Here is a 22736-nt window from a genome sequence, read left to right on the forward strand (position 1 = left end):
AAAATAAAATACATTTTTTTAAAATTAAAAATACGGTGATAAGACCTTTTTATTTCCTCCTTCATAAGTGTAGGCTCCTAAGAACTTTAGCAACATAATGACAGCACATTCTGTATATTCAAAAATGTACGTACTAGAGACACTCGTAGTTTAAGGTAATAGGATTTCTTTTTAATCCATTTAATTTCTATAAACATAGCATAGCAATATTCAACAGCTTACATGCAGGTTTATCAGTGCAACGGTCCTACATAATATACAATCGTTTTATGGGATCCCTTATCTCACATTCCCAGAGCTGAATAAAAAGTAGAGAAGTATAAAAAGACTAAAAAAAAGCAAATTCCAGCAAATTAGCATAAAATGAAAAATAAATTATGGCCTTTTGTGTGTTACATAAAACCACTTTCCAAGAAAATGGAACATTAATCAAGTGATGACACCGACACATAAACCATCCTGGTTTCATATGGTTAATAAACACTAAAATGTGTCGCCTTTCTTATCAAAGACAAGTATAATTAAACCAATTGGAGAGCCTAGTGGTCTGTTTACTTCTGTGGATAACACTGTGAAGTGGGATGTTGAGTCAAAGTAAATAGTGGAAATTGGATAAAAAGAAATGTAACACTCTTGGGTACATCATTTACTAAAGCTTTGTTCCCACATCTGGCAGCACTGTGGGCCTGACACAGGAAACTCCAGTAAAGGCCACAATTTGCTACGCACAATTTGAAGGCACACAATTGTAATCAGAGGATCTCATTACAAATCTGAAAAAATTTGCCTTTCTATGAACTAATAGGAACGTTGCATAATGTGAATAATTGTAAAAGTATTAGGTCACCTTTAACAGGTTGAAGAGGCTCTTTCTAAATATGCCCATGATTTCATATAGAGACTAACAAATGTGAAGGTTTGGGTCAGTTTTATATATAATATATATATATATATATATATATATATATACACATACACTCATTGGCCACTTTATTAGGTACACCATGCTAGTAACGGGTTGGACCCCCTTTTGCCTTCAGAACTGCCTCAATTCTTCGTGGCATAGATTCAACAAGGTGCTGGAAGCATTCCTCAGAGATTTTGGTCCATATTGACATGATGGCATCACACAGTTGCCGCAGATTTGTCGGCTGCACATCCATGATGCGAATCTCCCGTTCCACCACATCCCAAAGATGCTCTATTGGATTGAGATCTGGTGACTGTGGAGGCCATTTGAGTACAGTGAACTCATTGTCATGTTCAAGAAACCAGTCTGAGATGATTCCAGCTTTATGACATGGCGCATTATCCTGCTGAAAGTGGCCATCAGATGTTGGGTACATTGTGGTCATAAAGGGATGGACATGGTCAGCAACAATACTCAGGTAGGCTGTGGCGTTGCAACAATGCTCAATTGGTACCAAGGGGCCCAAAGAATTCCCCACACCATGACACCACCACCACCAGACTGAACTGTTGATACAAGGCAGGATGGATCCATGCTTTCATGTTGTTGACGCCAAATTCTGACCCTACCATCCGAATGTCACAGCAGAAATCGAGACTCATCAGACCAGGCAACGTTTTTCCAATCTTCTACTGTCCAATTTCGATGAGCTTGTGCAAATTGTAGCCTCAGTTTCCTGTTCTTAGCTGAAAGGAGTGGCACCCGGTGTGATCTTCTGCTGCTGTAGCCAATCTGCCTCAAAGTTCAACGTACTGTGCGTTCAGAGATGCTCTTCTGCATACCTTGGTTGTAACGGGTGGCAATTTGAGTCACTGTTTCCTTTCTATCAGCTCGAACCAGTCTGCCCATTCTCCTCTGACCTCTGGCATCAACAAGGCATTTCCGCCCACAGAACTGCCACTCACTGGATGTTTTTTCTTTTTCTGACCATTCTCTGTAAACCCTAGAGATGGTTGTGCGTGAAAATCCCAGTAGATCAGCAGTTTCTGAAATACTCAGACCAGCCCTTCTGGCACCAACACCCATGCCACGTTCAAAGGCACTCAAATCACCTTTCTTCCCCATACTGATGCTCAGTTTGAACTGCAGGAGATTGTCTTGACCATGTCTACATGCCTAAATGCACTGAGTTGCCGCCATGTGATTGGCTGATTAGAAATTAAGTGTTAACGAGCAGTTGGACAGGTGTACCTAATAAAGTGGCCGGTGAGTGTATATATATATATATATATATATATATATATATATATATATATATATATATATATAAACATATATAAATTTCAATTTTAATTGGAGTAAAAGCTGTTGCTTTTTTGAGATTTGGTGTTACAAAAGACTAAACTAAATTATATTAAACAAAACTGGATTTGAAAGTTTATTATTTTATGATTAAGTTTGAATTAGTCTGAAGGGGCTTCATAGGTGTTAATGGAGCCTGGAAATGCTCAAACTCATTTGCATAATTTTAAAGCCTTTTTGTCTTAAAGGTAATAATCCAGTCAAAAAACAAAAAAACTAAAAACATTCACCTGTGCTCCTCTTCATCTTCATCCCAGCGCTGTCTTGACATGGGGGGGTTCACCTAGAAAAGAAAGTTATAATTAGCAGCACAGAGCACAGCGACAGGATGTCCAATGCTCCGGGCTGCTAATTATAGACGCCCCTGAACCATCCCTCTCTCTCTCTCCCATAATGGGAGCATTAAAGAACAAAGTGACGTAACGCGAGAGGTGTGAATTCAAGTTAAGAGATGCTAAAGATGAAGCGGGGCCGAGGTAAGTAGTTCTATGTTTTTCGACTTCTATGTAACTATAAATGTTATAAACTGTATGTACACCATTATTGAATCATCTTAACAATAAAGAATGATAAAAAAAAAAAAAATCTGAAAAATAAGGGCAAAGGAAGCCTAGAGAACAGCAGATCCTACAAGAGGGGTCATACACCAGTATATCAGTGTCCTTGGTTTACAGTCCTTGATCCTGGTGGTAGATGTCCTTTAAAGTGAGCCAGTTTCCCACAAATTACAAAGAATCATGACTTCTGGAAACAATTCCCTGTGCCTTGCATAAATACTAATTTTAACTGTGTAGGAAGCCATTAGCAAGAATCAGATAACCAAATTATTGCAACAGTGTGCTAAAAGAATACTAAATAGGATTAATAATGTCTGCTACTCAACTAATGTTATATTATAATACTTTATGGCAGGAATGATGGCTCTTTCCTGATACAGAAAATTCCATGAGTATCATAAACACTCTATCATATCCTAATATTTGAAAACAAAATCTTCTACAGTAAATGATTTGCCACGCAGATAGTATTCTAAGGCTACATGCACACGAACATATGCCCGCCGGGCCGCAGTCAAGAGGGCATACATTCGCCGCGATGGAGAGGAGGAGGGTTGACCCTTCCCCTCTCCATAGCAATGCATGACGAACAGCGCCGTTAAACAGGGAAAGATAAGACATGTCCTATCTTTTCCCCGTGTACGGAGCGGTACGGGCGCATATTGCCATCTATGGTAGACGTATGTATGGCTGCAAGCTTGCGGCGGTTGTTTGAATACAGCCTAACGCTGCTCCTACATGACAAATTTCAAATCAGTATGTCATCTAAACTCGACAAAATGCTAAAAGCTTCCTAGTACAGGCGGTCCCCTACTTAAGAACACCTGACTTACAGACGACCCCTAGTTACATACAGACCTCTGGAAATTGGTAATTTACTGTACTTTAGCCTTAGGCTACAATAAACAGCTATAACAGTTATCACAGGTGTCTGTAATGAAGATTTATTGTTAATCCTGGTTCTTATGACAATCCAAAATTTTTAAAATCCAATTGTCACAGAGACCAAAAAAATTTTGTCTGGGCTTATTATCGCCACATAATTAGCCCTACAGATAACAAGACCTCATATATCTCTGTAAATGGAAAAATGAAAAAGTTATGGCTTTTTGAATGTGGGAAGTAAAAAACTGAAACACGAAAATGATAAAGGGCTGAATCCTGTAAGAGTTAATTGCTTGTATTTTCCATTATTTTGAGTCAAAATATTTTTTCATGACATATGATAGACCTGAAAGTCAAAGTTGTTAAAACAGAGGCTCTTTAACAGAAAATCACTGAAATGACCTCATTTGGATTTCCTTTACACATATAGATGCTAACAGAATTCAGGGATGAGATAAAAAGGTCAACCTTGGGAAATTTACCATGGGAAATTGTTTTATTACATATGGGTTGTTTAGGGTAAGTCCCTAGCAATGAAAGGGTTAGGCAGCATCAAAGCTACAATTCATTGATTGGACCCCACATACACCCCACGTACACCGCCTTATCAATGCTCAGGTGACGGCTTTGTAAGAACTTACAATGAAGGATGACATTGAAGCTCAATTAGAATGTGGTTTGATTTACAAACATGTCCAGGTCTAATCAGTATGTTCTCAATCTTAACTACCCAATGGGGCAGATTTACTTACCCTGTCCTGTCGCGACCCTGCGGTGTGGTGTCAGACGAGGATTCCGGTCCGGCGCGATTCACTAACGTCCGTGCGTCCAATTTCCAGCAGGCGTCGCTGCTGCGCTGAGGTCCACCGGAGTTCACCTTCTTCTTCCTGGTGCATGTGAGTGCTTGATCTTGCGACACATATCGTTTTTTAAATTCTGCGGTTTTCCCGAATCCGTCACGGCCACGCCCTGATTTCTCTCGCGTGCAAGCCGGCGTTGATGCGCCAAAATCCAATCGCGTGTGCCAAAATCCCGGGACAATTCATCGCACAACGGAAAAATTCGGCAAACCCGACGAAAGTGCGGCGTTTGGACCCTTAGTAGTGCCCCATTGTGTCACCTTACAAAACCTGTTTACGACACTGAATCTAGTAATATGGCTATGGTATTGTATTTTTTTCGGAAGAATCATCTAATGGGCTGTGAATTTACACAGCAGCAGTCAAAGTGCTTAACTATATGAGACTACGTCCATGTTCTATACTGTATTTTTTTGGTAAGGGGTTGAGTGATTCTTTACGGAACCCATGGAGAAAAATGTTGATCTTCGTAGAAACAGAAAGCCAAAGCCAAATTTTGTCATGTTAAACAGATGTGGAATTAAAAAAGCAGTTTCCAGATGCTAGGAGTCGATGAACAAGGTCTATACCGAAACGCGTAGCCTTGCTTACTTTTATGCCCGTTTATTCTCCAATATGCTGTGCTACATGTTAATTTTTAAATGGATGAAACTGCTTTTTGAATTGCATTTCTGCTGCACCTGTGGCCAAGGTAACCTGTACTGAAACAGCTGAAGTCGGAGCAAGTCAACTGTTTACTTGGGGTTGTTGAACTGATCATATGTTACTCTGTGTGCTCTATATAAATAAAGAATTATTATTATTACTATTTTTTCATTATGTAAAACAGATGCTCTCAGATTTTTATAATTAAAGCTACAAGAATTAAAAATGGGACATTATTGTATTTTCAAATAACTGTACACACTAACCTTTCGATGCTCTTGAAGGTTTACTGATGATGAACACTTTTTGTTACAGACTGTGCACATCAACCTCTTCTTGGAATTTCCTAGAATAAAATAAACATGCTTTAAGTGCAAGGAATAATAGTAGAAGTACTGAGAAAGAGCTATATCTGTACTAAATGAAGTTCAAAAAAGAAGACACGTCATGTTAATCATGTTTATAGTGACACTACTAGTTAACATTTTACTTCAAAGTTGATTTTCTGAATAATGGAGCTATTCCATGGATATGAAAGAAACATGATATGTAAGGTGTAAAGCTTCTAGACAGTATACTGGTAGTAGTTTTTAGGCCACTTTCTGATGACAGGTTCCCTTTAAGTATATCATCATATGGATTTTACTATGGAGCATTACTATACAACATATCCATTTGAGTGTGGTATATTATATTTAGCATTGCTCTCTAACAGTACACCAATCCATACTTCTCTCTGCTGCCCGGCTAATCCCTCTATCTCTCTCGAGATGTCTGCTTTCTGACAGCTCCTAACTTCCTACCCGTTCCACAACAATCCAGTTGAACAAGATAACATGACAAAGTTGTCCACAAACTTCCACACATCTCTCACATAAGGGGGAATTTATCACTTCTAAGCCAGTTTTCTAGCATAAAAGAACCCAATTAATCGCAAATTCTTGAACTCTGGAAAAATGTGCAATTATTATGCGACTATGGCACCTCTACACAATGCGGCTAATTTACTAAGGGTCCGGGGACCGCATTTTTGTCAGGTTTCCCGTCGATTTCCGTTTTGCGCTGCATTTAACAGGGATTTTTGGCGCACGCAATTAGATTTTGGCGCATCACGCCGGTTTCACGCGACACAAATGGAGAGGCGGGCCGTCGGACAATTTGACGGATTCCGACAACGCTTCCCTCATATATTGTTAGCCCTGACAGTCAGAGTCCTTCTTTCACTTGTGCCAGTTCAGTCCACTTTTGGGTCTTTAAGTTTCTGTTGTTATTTTTGATTGTTTATATGCTATGTATGTGAACCCCTTCAAAATAATGATTGTCTTACTTTCCAACTATTTTTCAGACAAGGGCACTGGCATGATACATAAGCCATATAAATAGTGGAAAAGAGGAAGGCTGTTAATATTTTATGCTGTCTATGGTAAGGACAATATAATACTGCTGTCAGGTTTATATTATTCTTATCATAGAATTCTATTGTCTTCTTTGTGCAGAACATTGCAAATATGCAAATTTGTTACTTCAGGTTCTAAAAGCCTTCTATATGTATAATACTTTATATGTCAGTAGTACTGATCATTGTTGTCCCTTTGGAACCAATAAAGACAGAAATATCCCCCCTCCCCCACCGCAGTTTAGACTATTGTGGTGTCAACATAGATTGGTATTATACATTGACAGTGTAAATTTCATTGAAGGAAGGAATATTTATTCACAATTGTTTGTTGTGAATTTTGTACAAATTCAGATATTGACAGGTTCCCATTGATCACTATAGTTTGCTGTGCTGATATCTTTTTCCATTCAGAAAAAAACCTGTCAACAGGATTGGGGACCCTAAACCACCAGCATACCTTATTGCTGAAAGGCATCGTATCCTATTATATCTCACCCTACTTGTGCTGGTTACCACATTACAGAGGTCACCAATTACCAAGATTCCAGGGGGCAAAAGGCAGCGGATTGTAGTCACTTGATTCTGCTTGGACCCATGGCAAATGCACACTGAGCACAGAGATGTCATGGTCAGTACACGTTGCTTCACTGTGTGCAGTGGGCATGCAGCAGAGATCCTAGTGGAATCATGTCTCCTGCCATAGTCCCCCTTCAGCATCTCTGGAACGTGGTAACCAAAGTAAAAAGGTTTGGGGACTCTAAAACCCAGCTAAATGAAGTCTGACCTATCAGTTAAGTCTCCCCTGATGTCCTGCGCCATGGTCCGTCTCATCTGTGCGCCGGTTTCTTTACAAGGGTGCACAGGGAGCTTCCTGGCGGCCGGAAGCTCCCATCCGACACCATCTCCCAGCGCTTACAAAGCTGAGAGATGAGGACGGATGGGAAGAAGCCGGCCACATTGCCGGCCAGAAGCTCCGTGTGCGCGGCTTCTGTGCCCCTGTAAACAAACAGGGGCACGGATCAAACGGACTGCGGAGCAGGAGATCGGCGGCGCTGGAGGAGGTAAGTACATGTTTATTATTTTTAAATAGCCACCCCAGTCTGGTCCTAATTTTTTATAACCGGATAACCCCTTTAATAATCTTGTCTTCTTGAACAGCATCATAGTTGGGAATGCAGGCTGCAGAAAAACATCTACCGTATATACTCGAGTATAAGCCGGCCCAAATATAAGCCAAGACCCCTAATTTTACCACCAAAAACTGGGAAAACCTATTGACTCGAGTATAAGCAAAGGGTGTAGTATACAGCCAGCCAGCCCCTATGTAGTATACAGCCAGCCAGCCCCTGTAGTATACAGCCTTCCAACCCTCTATAGTTTACAGCCTTCCAGCCCCCTGTAGTTTACAGCTTTCCAACCCCCTATAGTTTACAGCCTTCCAGCCCCCTGTAGTTTACAGCCTGCCAGCCCCCTGTAGTTTACAGCCTGCCAGCCCCCTGTAGTTTACAGCCTGCCAGCCCCTTGTAGTTTACAGCCTGCCAGCCCCCTGTAGTTTACAGCCTGCCAGCCCCCTGTAGTTTACAGCCTGCCAGCCCCCTGTAGTTTACAGCCTGCCAGCCCCCTGTAGTTTACAGCCTGCCAGCCCCCATGTAGTTTACAGCCAGCCAACCCCCTGTAGTTTACAGCCTGCCAGCCCCCTGTAGTTTACAGCCAGCCAACCCCCTGTAGTTTACAGCCTGATAGCCCCCTGTAGTTTACAGCCTGACAGCCCCCTGTAGTATACAGCCTGGCCAGCTTCCTGTAGTATACAGCTAACCAGCCCCCTGTAGTATCCAGCCAGCCAGCTCCCTGTAGTATACAGCCAGCTCGATGTAGTATACAGCCAGCCCCCTGTAGTATACAACCAGCCTCATGTAGTATACAGCCAGCCTCATGTAGCATACAGCCAGCCAGCCCCATATAGTATACAGCCTGCCTCCTGTATGCCAAGCACATAAAAAAAATAAACTTAATACTCACCCTCCGACGATACTCACTTACCCTCGATCCTCGATGCGGCTCCCAATCCTCGGTGCGGCTTCCTCTCCTTTCTTCTCTTTCCTGTAATAGCCGGCAGAGTCGCTTCCATGTCATCTGCCGGCCGGCGCACACCATGATGCGGCGGTGTCGCCGCTGATGATGTCAGGGGAGGGTGAGTATTACGTTTATTCTTTTTTAATTGACTTGTGTATAAGTCGAGGTGAGGTTTTTAAGCACATTTTTTGTGCTGAAAAACTCGGCTTATACACAAGTATATACGGTACTTTCCAACTATGTCCTACCTATATGTCTAGTTCTGTAGCTTACAGAACCACAAACCTGATGTACTTTGAAAGATGTGATTCTCGTCTTTACAAAGATGCCAGAACCGTAGAAGGGGTGTCTGAAGTCCCTCTTCAGCCTCCTCATCTTAGGTAAAAAAGTAACTCTTCTTAGTTCATTTGCATATTACATAATTGGAGGTGATTTTTATAAGAACCTGAACAAGTTTTAACATGAAAGAGGAAGCACTAAAAAAAGAAACATTTATAACGTACTTGAGAGATTTTTTTAGTTAATATTCTCCCTTTAAAGAGAATATTAACTTAGAAGACCCCAAAATAACTAATAGTTCTGTCAATCCTATAGTCGGCTGGTTTCAGTAAATTTAAAGTGCAATTCTAAGACAGATGTGTCATTTCCCTGGATATTTGGTGGTCATTGTCCTCTTTTTTCCAGGGTCCCAGTGGTGTTGGCGATTACATTTCCCTTTGTCAAATAGTGCTTAAAAGCTTTATAAATGTAAAAAAAGGACCAGACATGGATCAAGTGTAAGCAACGTATCGTACTTTCAAAACATTTGCAGATGTCAAAGCATGATCAGTTCACAAAGCGCTATTTTGAGCAGGAAAGCAGCCATATGCTACGGGATTCAGAGTAACATCTGATTATTTTTCTTAACTCAGCTGGTTTTCAGTTAGCAGAACTGGTTGATTAGCTGATTTTCCGGTTTCAAGCTTGCAAAGACTTTCAGAGTGTATTGAATATCACCTCCCATTTCTGATCCCTCTGGCTACTGAAATCAAATGAACCACATAAAATACTTTATCTAACAAAAAAACAAAAATACCACTATATTTATCGATGAACTTCTAACAGGAGCCAGGCAGAAAGTTGGAAAAACATTGCCAAGAAAAATGCTAACTGCTGCCCAAATTGTGATCTTTCCTTTAATTTAGGCTTAAAGTTGCCAAATACTTGTCAGGACAACAAGCAAAGTATTGTTCGGTATATTTTTCTTTCTACAATTTTAAAAGGTTAAAAAAAGATGGACGATTAGATACTTGTAAAGGAGATCTTCAACACATTTGGCGTTTAAAAGATCTTATTATTGTATATGGTATAATAACACTACATGTTATGATCTTGCACAGAAGTCTTTGTCGGACTTTGATTGCCATCTGAGGAAGACTTCTGTACTAACTCAAAACACGTAGTGCTTTTATTCCATATACAATAATAAACAAGGATCTTTCAAGCACCATCGGTATTGGAGATCTCCTTTGTTTTGTACCAACGCTGTGATCTCTACTGTAAGACTTTGCTGCTGGACACTATTCACCGCCCACTTTGATCCTCTCTGGCTACAATGAGCACCTACCACCTATCTCTACTTATACCACCTTCTACAATTTTAGCTTTTTGGTTCTCAATGGTTCTCCCTGTGGCACGAGCAGCAGGACCCCTCCTCTAGGCCAGGCTACTTGACCATCTCCACTCCAGTTCATCCAGCTATTACAAACTTGAATGGTAGGATATACCAGGTTTAGATACCAGGTAGATTCAAATTAATGATAGTTTGACCAACATAATTCATGGAGATTGGATGGGAGTGGGGGTGTTAAGTTATGACCATCTATTGGAAAGCGAGAAACCATTCAAGTTCCTGTTCCGGGGCCCTCCACTGTTTGCCCTTGCCCTTGTTGATGGCACAACACTTGCTGATGGGTTTTCCCACTTATTATCTCTGTTCTATAGAATTCCCAAGCTGGAGACTAACTATGATCAGCCACTTAGTTAACATACATGTACAATGCAAGAGGGCTATAGTAAGTTGCTATAAAAAAATCCCAATGACAGAAAGCAGAATAAGTTTATCATGTCATTCCATAAGACAGAATTCTATCATGAAATTATGTGTACAAAGATCGTATGCTCTTTTGATTAGAGAACATACCGTGCACGTTTTCTTTATGCTTTTTCAGGGCGTCTTTGCTTCTAAATTTCTTCCCACAACTGTCAGACTTGCATATAAATCTCACATCTCCTTTACAAGCCTCTTTGTGTTGGTCAAAGCTGTAATGAAGAAAATAGCAGATTTACAATAGATATGTAAAGGATTGAATAAATATGAGCATGCCTTACAGCTGTGATCTATAACCAGTGCTCTCTGACTGTTGTACGACCACAAATCCAGGTGTGTTGGGGGTGGTGACAATCCAACAGTTATAGAGTCACAGGTAAGAGACCACTGCCTCTATATCATGAACACAAGCTAACACGTGCATTACCTAAGTAGGAGGTAAGGAGGAACTTCTTTTTCTTGGTTAGATGTCAAAAAAGAACAAGAAGAAGCTTGAAAGCAGGCATGCAAAAAGGGAAGCCAGAAATTAGACAGCGGTTCAGTAATTCAAACACAAAACCTCAACGCTGAGCCGAAGAAGGTATTGCAAACGGAACACTGATAACTCCCTGAAGTGTCTCCGGAGATGATACTTTCTGAGCACTGAAGTACACTAAAGAAAAGAGAACAGTTTAGAACATCCCAGCAAAACGCTGCATATTGATTGACCGTCAAACAGTTAAATAAAAGATGAGCCTTGGAAACATTTAAAGGATCAGCTCTTGGGTCATCTATAGGAATAAAAATTCCTCTGCATTAAAACCAAAGATTTTCTTATAAAAAGTATGTTTCCCTAAAGGAAAGTTGTCCTACAATACCACATGGTTATGTGACTTGGAACACATTCCCTTTAAAGCTATGATACCAGCACAGTAACTAATCGAAAACCACAAAGAAGAAAATGTAGAAGGAACTGCAGAAGTTGTGGTTCCAGCTGTCAGATCTCCAATGAAAGGAAAGTGAATCCATGAGTTTTGATGTCGGGAAACCCCATATAGGCAGTGGAAACTATAGTTAAAAATGAGGTGGCAATTATTGCATTGCACAATTTGTAGATTATGAACTAGAAGAAAAAACATTTTGAATTGTATGTGATTGGTCTCAGTTGATAGCAGGCAGGTTATAGATACTTTCAGTAAGTGGTAAATATAATGAGATATAATACTTTCTGTACTAGTTTGGTAAACTGTCTGTTACAATTATCCCCGTTGTCTTGTATTGGTGGAGTCCTGCGGGATACATCAAGAGGCTTACGCCAACCTGGCGTAGTTTTGTGTAAAAACCTGCACAGGTTTTTCAAAATTACGCAGGCATGGTGCCTGAACGCCTCTATGCCCCCTCCACGCCCAGATGGCGTTGTCGCTGTAAGAATCGCAAATTCTTGCACTGTGTCAGAATTTGCGATTCTTTCACTACTTCTACGCCAGAAAACAGGCAATGATAAATCTCCCCCATTGCATGCAAATATTTGAATTAAATACCATATATTAATGTAAAATGGGGGTTCTCTACCCAAATCTGTCAGCACCCGTGGAGAGTGTAAAACAAAGCAGCTCTTGCACTGAGGGTCAGGCTTATCAGTGAATACATTTCAGTAGGGTCTTGTGGTGCTGCTGTAGATGTATAGAACTGCAGGTATTCATCTTCTACCTGCTGTAACTGCAGAGAGATACGGAGAGCTGTAGGGAAGTAAACCCTCTGCACCTTATGGAAGTAGCTATGTAATAGGCACTTACTTTTGCATTTAGTAAAAAAATTCAAGAATGTCTATTCTCTATATAGCAAAGAGAAAAGAATGGGGGAAGATTCATGAAAATGAATTAAGAAATTCCTATACAATTTGTGACCAAAAAAAACTTACATACCGTATTTTTCACCCTGTACGGCGCACCGGACTATAAGGCGCATTAGTCCGATGCGCCTTATATATGTAATAATTACATATATAAGGCGCATCGGACTATAAGGCGCGGGGTCCGGGGGCGTGGCGGAGGTCCGGGGGCGTGGCGGAGACCCGAGGGACGCAACGCCGAGACGCGACGGGGAACGCGGGGAAGGTGAGCGGGGAAGGTGAGGGGGAGGTGGAGGAGGGCAGCGGACCATACTTACATAGGTCCCCGCTACCGGAGACAGCAGATCTCCAGCGGGAACTGCAGACCACGCGGCAGAAGTTGTTTGTGCCGTGTGGTCTGCAGTTCCCGCTGGAGATCTGCTGTCTCCGGTCTCCGGTAGCGGGGACCTATGTAAGTATGGTCCGCTGCCCAGCGCCATACATAGGGCGCACCGGACTATAAGGCGCACTTTGGATTTCCACGGAAATCCAAGGCTTTTAAGTGCGCCTTATAGTCCGGAAAATACGGTATGTGCCATAACCACAGTTATTAATTGTATGGGGCATTCTCTGAGCAAGAGGGATGTGTGTTGTAGCTAAAAGAGTGGGGCTTATTTACTATGGGGTCCGCGGATCGCGGATTGTGGCGCAGCTGCGCTGGCTTTCAGGTGACAGAAATCAGGGGGTAGCCCATCGGACGATTTGACTGATTCAGACTGTATGTGGGATTTAAGATTCAAGACAATGGGGCACATTTACTAAGGGTCCGCAGCCACGAATCCGTCGGGTTTTTCCCGAATTTTTCCGTTTTGCGCTGTATTTCACAGGATTGTGGCGCACGCGATCGATTTTTGGCGCAATCGCGCCGATTTTCACACGACAGAAATCGGGGGCACGATCTTAGTGAATCATGGCAGAGTGCATTCTATTTCTCTCAGCAAAAAATTATCCACCCGGTAGAACTGGTACCCAAAAATCGGCAATAGTTCCTAGTAAGGGACCTTGTCCTCAGCTACAAAGATGATCTGTGTTTTAGGTATCTATCGAGAGATGTGCAAGTAATCTAAGTAGTATAGGAGTGATACTATAGCACAAAGTAGTGTGGGACTGTGCACTGTAAAGTTTTTCAATTGTAACATTAAAGATATCAAGCTACAATCATTACAAATTTAAATCATGTGCAATGTAATCTCACAGCAGCAGGATGTTTCAGCACATAGTGGGAGGGGGGGAAGTACACCTTGCTCAGTGTAATAGCCTGTGAAGATGGTTTTAGAAGGAAGAAGGCCATGGATAACAAAAATAAGATTACTACAGTCACGGTGCCTTGTTCTATGAGTAAATGCTGGATTTAGACGATGTTCACATCACATTACTCCGGCTCTTTAGTCTATAACATCTAGTGTGGCATAAAAATCTCACACTACATAACAAACTGATCGCATAGTTTCCTATGGCAATAATTGTAACCTTGGTTTAATTGAACAATTTGTTGTGCCCAGTAGAGGCATAAAATAACTTACATAACTGGTGTGAACCCAGATTAAATCAGAATCCAAAGCAATAACCCACCGAACACCAGACAAAAAGGAAACAGAGAGACAGAATGAGGTCAGTATCACTGGACACAATAGGGTTACTAATATAAAGCAGTGCAAATGAAAATTGAACTACTGCCAAAGCAACCAATCAGGTCACTAGAAAAGTGACGACTTCAGCGTGACTGGTTACTAGGGGCAACAGTTCACTCTTTTGCACCAGTTGTTATATAGGGTCAGTATCTGTTTACATTGAAAGCCTCCAGGACTAAAAAGAAAATCTCAACTACATACTGTCGTTGGAGAGCTTGTTTTACTGGAAACTTCTTCCCACAGTTTCGACACTTGAACTCCTTTTCTTCACTTGGCTTTTGATGCAAAGCTTGAAGGTGTTCGGCTAGTATTTCTTGACTTGGAAAACTGGACTCACAAAGTGGGCAGTCGTGATCATCTTTACAATGGTTGTGCTCTAGAACGTTAAAAAGAAAGGTATATGACATAAGTATACTTAGTACGTAGGTACATATCAAATGCAGTTTTATATCCATGATGTGAATCCAGTGGATAGGTCATCGGTGTTAAAATAAAGCAGGGGCATGGACAAATACTTCACATATAGGCCTACCACTAAGGGAAATCTACCATCAAAATCCATCATAATAAACCAGGGACGCTTACTCACAGATCCAGGCACTGTGACTGTGGTAATATTATTATATTTCGTATCCATGGCCTCCTTCCTTCTAAAACCCTCTATTAAAATTATGCTAATGAGCCAGAAGGGCTCTGGGGGTGTTACCAAGCTGTTACACTGTTTAAGAGCATGTCTTGCCCACTCTCTATGCTCTCTCAGCACTTTCCCCTCCCACAGTCTGAAGTATTCTCACTGCAGTAGAGGAAGTTTCAGCACACAATGGGAGGGGGAAGTGCTCCTACACAGTGTAAAAGCCTGTGAATCTACAGCATAGATGGGTTCTGGTAACACTCCTAAAGCGCTTCAACATAAGAACAATTTTAAAGTTGATTTTAAAAGGAAGGAGGCCATGGATAACAAATATAAGAAGATTACCACAGTCACAGTGTCTGGATTTATGAGTAAGTGTCCCTGGTTTATCATGATGGATTTTGATAGTAGATGGTAGAGCAGACAACAGTAACATTAACCTGTTTCACTTTTCTCCTCAGACTGCTTAACTTCTTTAACATTTTCTTCTTCTTCTTTGGTGACCACATTTACAACTTCTTTGGTCTCTTCTTCAGCTTCTTCCATATCACTGTCTAGGTAGCCAATAAGTAGTTCAGTGTCTGTGTCTATGTCATCAACAGCCAAATAGAATATGTTCTCTCCTTCCTAAAATAACCATTTAACAAAAGGAAAAAATACCAGTCAGAAGTTACATAAAGCTCAAGTAAAAGGCCTGTAGCTATAACATACCAACATATGTCACATTAGGGGCTATTACTAATGACTTTCCCTTGCTGTGCTTGTAGCGCCTTATTTACAAAATGTCAGTGCCACAATTTGTCCTTTTCCGACACTCACGCCTTTTCTTTTTTGGGTGCAGAATTTGGGGTGCAGTTTTGTAATCTGGACACTTTTCCAGCGCTTCTAGTTTCCCAACACTGTTTTTGGTGTAACTGCATAAAGCTTGTCTATGGAGTTCTACTTCACCATCATGAATGTGGAGACCATTCTAAACATTTTCGGGTGTGCGCTAATTCACTAACCCCTTGTGCCACAATTTAACATCCCAGTGTAAATTACAGCATGATTTGTATGCCAAAAATGCAGACCTTGTGCCAAAATGCCCCACTTTTATTCTGTGATGTCCATTGATGTGATTTATTCTGATATCCATTTTGTCCCTATAGTGCACTTTCACTGTGTGTGAATAACTAATAAACTGAAACATTTGGTGATCTAATGAATTTTAAACTACATTCTATCCATAACGAAAGTCGCCTGCACACAAATGATAAAATCATTAGCTAAATATCAAGTAGAACACCATTGTAACATTTGGTGACAGATTCGTCGTCGCTCCGCAATCTCTGTCAGCTCCACAGAGATAAACAGGCTTCTCCAGTCATCTCGTGGAGTAACGAGAAGTCTGATTGGGGTACCCCATAGAACCCAGTTTTTGTGATCTGTGAAGTTCCTATCACTCAGACCCCCACTGATCAGGAAGTTAGGTCTTATCCACAACTTGTTTCGTATGAAACTACCTTTAAAGCCTTTTAATTACTGGTCAGAAAGTGGTTAAATAAATTCTTATATAGCAATTTTACCAAAAGCAGTAATATTCATAGATGTCTATGCAATGTAGAATTATAAATATAACCTTTCAAACCATGAAGCGGTCACAAACCAATAGGTCAAAATACATCAATCTCAATTAATAAATGGCTAAAATTACAATGTGAAAACTATTAAAGTTACTTGTTACAATGGGGAACACTTTGTCACTTGCTGCATACTGATAGTATTCTAAATCACAGCTATAGTGCTAATTTACATTTACCATCAAGAGGTACTTTAAAATTCCATTAACTGAACTAATGTCCACAACACAGTAAATGTACCACAATCTACTGCAGTACATTGCAACATGCTACGTACATCTAGGTCTTAGTCACAAGACAATTATCCATAAATGATGTTACCCTGTTGTATAGATGTAACCGTGTGTGGAGTAGAAGCGTAATCTCACTGTGACTGCACACACACGAGTTTGAGGCAGTCTTTGTTTATGGTTTGTACAATTACTTAGACGTGAATGCATAACTAGATGTTTGCCATATTTGCCTTTAATTCTATTCAAACAATAAAACATACTTAGAATTTTAGATAACAATGGAAAGTTCACGTCCAGCAACATGACAATGAAGAAACTATGCTGTGGTTTAAACCACCTTTTGTCAAGTATGTTAAGGTGCATGGAAGCCGTCAATATGTTTGTGCTTAACTTCATACAGTGAGATTCCCAACATTCATCAATCATAGCTCTGGTTAGCACATTACTAAGACAGAGTGAAAGATGAATTTCATGCATGCCGAGCACTGATAGAGCCTAAAGTATGTCATACATATTATCTGCTGTCTCGGCAAATCTCCCTGTTTTCTATGCATAACAAGACTTGCAACCATGCAGTTTAGAGCGTAACCTAAAAACAACCAAAATAAAGTAAATACATGAAATACTTGCCTAAAAGGAAAGCTACCTGGACGTGGAATGTATTGTGACCACTGCATTCTTTAAAGATGTAGTCTACACATTTAATTAAATAATTTACTAATATTAGTGGAAGCCAGAAGACTAACAGATTGGAGTTTAGCTTTTATTTTTAATGAAAGTGAACCATCTCTTCAGACAGTTAAACAAGTACATTTTTTGAGGGTCACCAGATATTTTGTACACCGTAAAATAATTTTTATCCCCAGCAAAATTTTGCAAAAATTTGCATCTGTAGATTTATATTCTTTGTATATATTCCAAATTTGTTCTTTGAAAAACAAGTGCTCATACAAAAAAAATTTGGAGCGGTCGGGAGTAAAAAATAGAAATGGGCGTCCTTAAATGGTTAAAATTCTCCGACACCTGCATTTTAGATTCAAAAACTTTATATGTTGCTCACAAGTAAACATTTTTATCATGTTGCTAACAGCTATCAGGGGCGTAGTTATCATATGCCGGTGCTCGTGCGCAGGCGTGTGATAGCCCTGCCGCTGCTCTTGCACAGTGCCATACATCAAGAGGCTGAGAGGTCCCGTGCAGTTCTGCCTGGCGTAGAAATAAACGCGGCCGGCAGATTTTCACATGTGAAAATTTGCCGGCTGCAGCAAGTGCGAAGGTGTGGGGACAGTGCCACCACAGTGCCGCATTCACTCTCCTCCAAACACGAAGAGTTGTGTTTCTACCAAACAGTCCGACTTTGGTTTTATCTGACCATATGACATTGTCCCAATACTCTTCTGGAACATCCAAATGCTCTCTAGCAAACTACAGATGGGCCTGGATATGTACTGGCTGAAGCAGGGGGACACATCTGGCACTGAAGTATCTGAGTCCCTGGGGGCGACGTGGGTTACGTTGGTCCCAGCTTTATTCAGATCATTCACTAGATCCCCCTGTGTGGATCTGGGATTTTTTCTCATCATTCTTGTGATCATTTTGATACCACGGGGTGAGATCTTGTGCAGAACCCCTGATCAAGTGAGATTATCAGTGGTCTTGTATGTATTCCATTCTCTAATTATTGCTCCCACAGTTGATTTCTTCCACCAAGCTGCCTGCCTATTGCACTCTGATGTACTAATGTGTGAGATATCTTCTGTATACTGCTGCACAGTACAGGCTATACAACTCTCCTTTATATATTATTAGTAGCAGGATTCATATGTGATACATTTTTGAAAGGTATTCGGGTACACAGATTTCCAGCACTGCTACCCAACACTGTACGCAGCTTTGTAGGGTCAAAACTGCTGACAGATTCCCTTTAATTTGACTTTATTTTCAATCAATGTCTTCACTTAGCTGACGTTAATACTATCAAACAAAGCGCTGAGAAATGGTTCCTTCATATTTGTGATAACCTTTAAAAGCTGGATTTTGTATAGTTTAAAAGAAAAACATCAAGCACACAGCCTAATTCTGTCCTCAGTGTATCCTTGACACAAATTCTATCTCCAATTTACAATTTGTGTTCTGTTACAATTTAATCTTCCCTTTGTAGTTACAAAGAATTTACTAGATTTGCTGTGTTCACCAAACAGTTCAGTAATATGGAAATTCAAATAAGTAGCTTATCGAGTGCCCTCTCAAGTTGTAAGAGTTCTTTCAATTCTGTCTGCTATTCTGTGATAGTATGGTTATATAACATTAGGGTGACAAGATTTTATATAAACATGGAGGCAGACTGCAAGTATTGTATAAACCAGAGATTTTCCAAGTTGGTTAAATATGTTGCACAACATCTTCCCACATTCAAAATCTATCTTAAAGAGAACCCGTCATGCAAAATAACCCCCCTAAACTAAATATATTTTCATAAACTGCCATTAGAGAGCATTGCCTCTATCCCTTCATTGTCCCTCTACATGCCTGTAAACCTAAGCAATGATGTCCTAAAGCTGTATGCAAATGACCTGTGAAATGTCCAATGAAGCATTAGCATATTCAAGCTGTCCACTCTATTCATGAGTGGGAGGCACAGCCAAACCCCCAGTGTATGACTGACAGCCTGTATAATGATGTGAGGCTGTATAATGATGTGCTTCCTGGTGCTGGTGGCCACGCCCCCTGCAGCCTGTGTGTGCATGTGTGTGTGTGTGTTTAGGAGAGATACAGCAGCTCCAGGATGCAGCCATGTTACAGCAGAACATGTCAGATTCATGTGTAGCTGATGTCTGTGTCTCTCACATGTGTATTAGGAGGATGCAGCATGTCAGCAGATGACATACACACACTAGCTATGCTTTACTATACATTACACACAGACATGAGCAGGGGGAGGAGAGGGCAGGGGTAACAGGGGTGACATCACTGCCTCTGACCATGTGACCAGCCTCATTTACATAATAAAGAATAGATGATTTTACAATGAATAATGTATGAAATAACTAGATAAAGGCTGGGATGGGATCCTTGTGAGCTGCTCCAACAGGTAGTGGTGACAGGACTAGTGACACAGACCTGATGACAGGTGTCCTTTAAAGAGAACATGTCATGTAAATGAACCCATTCAAAATAAATACTTAATTAAAAACTATGACTAAAAAGCATTACCCTTATGTCTAAATGTTCCTTTTCATGGCTGCAATATTACAAAAATCAGTTTGTAAACTTTGATGCACTCACATTGGGGAGAGTTGCATATCACTCTGTGAGTCACACATTATTATTATTTACTTGCAGTTCCCAGCCTCCTTGTCCCTGATTGACAGTGTTATAATATTCTTCTGTGTAGAACATTGAGAGACAACTCTGTTACATCATTTGGCACTTAAAGTCATACGGCCATGATGACATCATCTATGGTCCTGTTACATTTGTAATGTCTACCCCTTGTATGTATCTGATCACATTAAATCACAACATGCCTCCATGGAGGGAGGGGAGGAGTAGAAGTCAATAGAGGCATGGCAAATGGCATGCTGAGAAGAGGCATGGGACATCGGGAGGACACCCACCTCTGATGCCAGGTAATATGACATACAGCTGATTTATAGGGGTGTAAGGGGATCAATTTCTAATGCAAAAAAATGGTGTCTATTCGTTAATAGAGCTCTATGTGAACCTATCCCTTACTGTACTTGTGAAAATGTGGTGACAGGTTCCCTTTAAATATTAAATATTCTAAATGCTTGCATAATTATTATTTAAAGTATGTACATATAATAGAAGAGCACAAAGGAAGCTTAGATGACAGTTGCTGTGTAAAGTAGCCAACTAGGTGCATGGCCTACAGATGAAATTGTATGTAACATTTATCAATATCAATACACATTAAAATCTACCATCAAAATTAAGCATGATAAATCAGGGGCACTTACTCATAGATCCCGGCACTGTGACTGTGGTGATCTTCTTATATTTGTTATCCATGGCCTCCTTCCTTCTAATATCAACTTTTAAAATTGTGCTAATGAGCCCACATGGCTCTGGGGGTATAACCAGAGCCACTCTGCAGTCTAGCTTCACAAGTTGTTACACTGTTTAACCCTTCCTCCTCTCCATCAGCACTTCACCCTACCTCTGCCTCTGTATTCTCAGGGCAGCAGAGGAAGTTTCGGCACACAGTGGGGAGGGGGGAGTATTCCTGGCACTCTGTAACACAGTGTATCAGTCTTGCAATGCCCCCCAGAGCCCCTCAGGCTCATTGGCATAATTTTAAAAGTTGATTTTAGAAGAAAGGCGGTCATGGATAACAAATATAAGGAGATAAGCACAGTCACAGTGTCTGGATTTGTGAGTAGGTGTTCTTGGTTCATCATGCTTGATTTTGTGGATATATTTCCTGTAAGAACACTAGTAATTAATAGAAACGATATTCAAAAAGGAAATTTGGTCTAAACAAGATGTCCATTCATTTTCGAAGAGACACCATCACTAAGATCCCACACTGAAGTCTGACAAAACACAGTGCACAGAACTAGAAGCATCTTGCTCTTTGCTGGGCTCCTTAGTGAGCCTAGGGCGTAGTAATGTTGCACAGCTATTACACAGAACACAAAACCACATCCTTGCATCTCCATGAACCGTTCAGTGGGGGCCAAACACATTTCCAAATAGATGAGTGCGGGAGGCAGGTGTCAGTCTCTCACCGATCAGATATTGATATTGAAAAACTTCCTAATATAGTGGAATTAACAAAAAAAATGTGGATGCTTTATATTATAGCGGGCCTGCTCTTCTGCGCATGCACAGACGGTAGGATTGCCGGACGAGGGCCGAAGATGGTGAGTAGGAGGGGAAAAGAGGCTAGCGGGGCATGGAGTAGCCGCCTCGTGTAACCTCAGATGCGGCTACTCCACGCCACAGTAGCCGCATAAGTAAATTTGCATAAAAGTCTAATAAAAGTTAACAAAAAAGTGTGGGGACGTGAGGATTAGCCCTTAAAAGGGCTATCCTCACGTCCCATTGATCCACCTACCACCCGATCTACATTTATAGGTAGATTTGTGGTGGTAGGTTCCCTTTAAGGGAACATGCCAATGTGTGTCCAATTTGTTGTGTATTTGAATCTGTTTTGCCATACAGAAATAATATTAATGAATGTAAACTGGTGGAATATTGAAGGGGTACAATGCCAAAAAATTAAATTTATTAAGGATTGTAAATATGCTAGTCTAAAACAAGCCAAATATATATATAGTACAATCAGACACCTGCTGACACCAACTGAATAGAATATAATGGGGGAGATTTATCATACGCCGCTGCTTTTGTGCCGTCATAAGATAGCAGCCATGCCCCTGTGTGCCATCACACATACATCAAGAGGCTAAGACCCATTTGTCCTTCCGGGCAGAATTACTGAACTACCGAAAACTGGCATAGCAGCAGTGATAAATATCCCTCAATGTTGGGGAAGTAAGAGCTCTCCTTTGCCAATTAAGGACGACGCCTTACAGGAGTGTGGAGACTTACAGTCATGGATGCTCCACTAGGGGATTCTGGGAAATATACAAATACATTTACAGGATGGGATATGGAAAACATTGCCCTTTTGGATAACTTGTAAGACAGCCCTACTAACATCAAGCATGAGTTTCGGGAAGCTTAATCATGTTATGCAGGACAGTACTGACGAGATCCAACCACAATAAAAAACAGTTCTGTCTACCGTTGGGAATATGCTATGGAATAGATATACTGCATCATTTTATTACACTTCATGAAAGTCATGCTTGGTGTTGAGGGGGCTTACAAGGTAGCTTGTCTCATCCTGAAAAACGTATTTGCATATTTCCTAGAAAATAATGAGGATATTCTCAGTGTTACATTTATAACCTCTCTCCAACATTGACCTGTAACTCAGTGTA

At 40.7% G+C, this 22736-nt stretch overlaps 1 protein-coding gene across 4 annotated transcripts in view; it reads right to left on the bottom strand.

Annotated features, from left to right (window-relative positions):
• PRDM5 (PR/SET domain 5) overlaps positions 1-22736 on the bottom strand; it is a 94060-nt gene that overhangs the window by 59417 nt on the left and 11907 nt on the right. For 3 of the 4 annotated variants that reach the window (XM_072119335.1, XM_072119337.1, XM_072119336.1), the window contains 5 exons: positions 15353-15539; positions 14483-14657; positions 11340-11432; positions 10874-10992; positions 5486-5565 (listed from right to left, as the gene is read on the bottom strand). In XM_072119335.1, the coding sequence (XP_071975436.1) occupies positions 5486-5565; positions 10874-10992; positions 11340-11432; positions 14483-14657; positions 15353-15539 (654 nt within the window). The remainder of the gene's footprint in view (positions 1-5485; positions 5566-10873; positions 10993-11339; positions 11433-14482; positions 14658-15352; positions 15540-22736) is intronic. The other variant, XM_072119338.1, reaches the window with a different exon arrangement.

Source organism: Engystomops pustulosus, chromosome 1 (genome assembly GCF_040894005.1).
Source record: "Engystomops pustulosus chromosome 1, aEngPut4.maternal, whole genome shotgun sequence".
Classification (NCBI taxonomy): domain Eukaryota; kingdom Metazoa; phylum Chordata; class Amphibia; order Anura; family Leptodactylidae; genus Engystomops; species Engystomops pustulosus.